Genomic DNA, 3081 nt, shown 5'->3' on the forward strand with positions numbered 1-3081 from the left:
CCGGTATATATATTTATAGATCGTTTGCAGTTTAGGACTGAGGACACTGCTCGAGATCGAATTGCGAAACTGTATAATATATGCCACAAGTATATACTTGTCAAGTTTTTACGCGTTAGTTCTTCACCATTTTTGTTAATATCCCCATTCAGTGCGACATATCGAATTGATTTCTTCCAAGCTTTGACAGGAGGAAAACAATCTATGCACGCTATGCTTATCGATTGGGTACCTATGGTCATCGCACCTGTAACAATTTAAAACTTTTAAAGCCATATCCTATTATTAGTTATTACAGTTTTTCAATCGCAAAGAGAATAAAAACATAAGCGTTTCATTATGTTTGCAAAAGATGTAAACATACAAATTTCGATAAAGAATATGATAATATAATATATTTTAAAAGAAAAATGTAGCACACACGTACATCACTCCAATGTTTAATTTTCGTAAATTTTTGCACTCGGTGAGGGCATCAATACTTCGCGATGTAGCGACACCGCCCGTTAAATCTATTATTTCCAAGCCAGGGCACGAATTTTTCAACTGTATTACAACTGCTTCTACATATAGTGGCGCAGAACTAGATATAACGCCGTTCAAATGTAAATTACGCATCCGGCGATTCTTTTGCAGTATTTTGCATAGAGGTTTAGCTGTTATCTTTGTCCAACTAAGGTCTAAATCCTCTAGAAATTCAAGATTTTCGAGATACGAAAATCCTTTGGCCGTTATATCATTCTGATAACAATGACTGAGATCCAATACTAAGAAAAATATATATAATTAGTCATGTACAATTTATTTGTAATCCTAATAATCATATTTAATTTATGTACTTATTACCTTTCAAATTTTTGCAGATCTTTGAAATTTTAAATAGGGCAAAATCATTAACGAATCGACAGCTACTTAATCGTAAGTGCGTTAAACGCCTGTCAAAAATGTTAATAAATTTTACGAAATGCAAAACAGAAATGTTGCTTGATGTAAGATCCAACTGTTGCAAATATTTACGTCTGGATTCACATCTGGCAAAGAAAACTATAATATTATAAATAAAAAAGCAATCCGTAAAGCGCATATTTCGTAAATTCAAATGTGTAAAGAGAAAAGAATCCTGTGTTAAACGATTGAGGTACTTATTTACTCTGCTCACATAGTAGAGCGACTTTATATCTAAGTTTTGTAATATTTTTAATATTATTTCATCCTGCAAAGATAAAATATAAAACTTTAATATATATATGATTACATTACAATAAATATTATAAAAAATAGACTTCTTCAAATACTTTACAGGAAGTGTAGAAAAACTGCAAAATGGTTGCTCTTTGGATTTATCCAAAGAGAGTTTGATATCTTTCATAAACTTTTTATTTTTATAAACTTTCTTATAATTCGAATGATCTCTTAATAAATGACGATTCATATATCTCTGCTTAGAAGATGGCACATTTTCCTTCTGAAATACTTTTTTGCGACTGAGATTGTTCTTGTCAAAACTTGTTGCTGTATCGCTGTGTAAATAACATTGAAACAAATTTATTTTCATTATTAAGAGAATAAAAAATATTGAATATTATTTAATGTCGATGATATATAATACCTTTTATAAATAATGCAATATTCAGTAAAGTTCTTTTGAAGATCGAATATATCCAAGTGTGCATTTTTATAATCAGGTGTTAAATTGTAGATGTTCCAATGGCAAGTATACTTGCATTTAATGCTCTTTAACAGAGTAGTTAAACTTTGTTTCGGATTTTTAGGAAGGATCAATTTTGATGTACCAATAAGCATTACAGCATCTCGCAGCGTGTTAAAGCTCCATAATTTGTACCTAAATTTTAATCTGAGTATTTTGGTTTTAAAGTTATAAGACCGTAAAGGTGGAGACAATAATTGTGATGTCGAAGGTACAATCCAAGGCTGTCCAGTCCATAATAGAAACCACCGATTTTCAGGATCTTGAGCCAAAATTTGAGTTACATATCCCAGATTATATACATCATATATAGAGACTCGGATTGGATATACAGCTTTATGAAACTTGAAATCTTTGGAATAAAAAATTTAATTATAATCTTTACTGAACACAAACGTATCTTCTTTAAGGATGTATTACCTATTACCTTCCCAGCCAAAAGTACAGTAATCTGAGTAATCCAATTATAAGTATCCAATTAGTATCCAATTAATTTTTTAATTAATTTTGTAAATTAAAATATTAATATCTTTTAAACAAGTCAGACAATCAATCTGAAATTTAACACAGGTTTTTAGGACATATAAGTGCACAATCTCTGTAAATTTCAGCTTGATCCCTTATTTATTTTGACTGAACGGACATACATCCTTAAGAATATTTACAAATACGCTGTTAATAATCATAAAAACTGGTTAAAATCACTTAAATCAGTAACATTAATGTCCTTGTTATGATATTAAATAGTAGTAAGCCGTTAAAGTATGCATACAACCGATATAATTGGATTTCTCAGATTACTGTACTTTTGGCTGGAAATAAGGTATAGGTAATACATCCTTAATGATATCTTATTTATCAATTCAAATGTTACATACCAATATAATTATAATGGTTAAAGTTACACTCATCTATATGAGTATCCTTTACAAATTGATAAACAAAGTCAACATGATCCTCTCCCGCCACTGCTCTTTCGACATGAGGATATCGGCTATCACTCTCGTAAGATAAAGGACGATAATGGGATGTCATATTCCTTCTCTGTAAAAAAAATAAAAGATAAAGAGTAATAATCTCTGAGCTTATTTTAGTATATGTCATTAAATGCTGCCATATTATAATATTATATATCTTGTAATTATACTATAAAGATTATGCATATATATACACAGTAAAAAACATTTTGTATTTGTGTTAAAATTTTCCTGTGTAGAAAGTTTTGTGTTACATTTCTGACACAGTTGTATGTTAATTTAACACATCGTTGTTGTATTACTTAACTTTTCTATGTTAAATTAATATTAACCATTTTTAAGAGTTAAAATAACACAATTTATATGTAAGTACATGAATTCTTGGTGATATATTTT

At 29.3% G+C, this 3081-nt stretch overlaps 1 protein-coding gene across 1 annotated transcript; it reads right to left on the reverse strand.

Moving 5' to 3' along the window:
* Positions 1–8: 8 nt before the first annotated feature.
* Positions 9–2733, reverse strand: LOC112468315. The gene is made up of 6 exons (XM_025037441.1): positions 2587–2733; positions 1610–2060; positions 1301–1520; positions 847–1213; positions 428–767; positions 9–247 (listed from the first exon to the last, which is right to left on the reverse strand). Exons 2-6 carry the CDS (start codon positions 1801–1803, stop codon positions 136–138), a joined length of 1233 nt encoding a protein of 410 aa, XP_024893209.1. The 5' UTR covers positions 1804–2060; positions 2587–2733; the 3' UTR covers positions 9–135.
* Between the last annotated feature and the right edge of the window lie 348 nt (positions 2734–3081).

Source organism: Temnothorax curvispinosus, unplaced genomic scaffold, assembly GCF_003070985.1.
Source record: "Temnothorax curvispinosus isolate PA1 unplaced genomic scaffold, ASM307098v1 QBEX01001779.1, whole genome shotgun sequence".
Classification (NCBI taxonomy): domain Eukaryota; kingdom Metazoa; phylum Arthropoda; class Insecta; order Hymenoptera; family Formicidae; genus Temnothorax; species Temnothorax curvispinosus.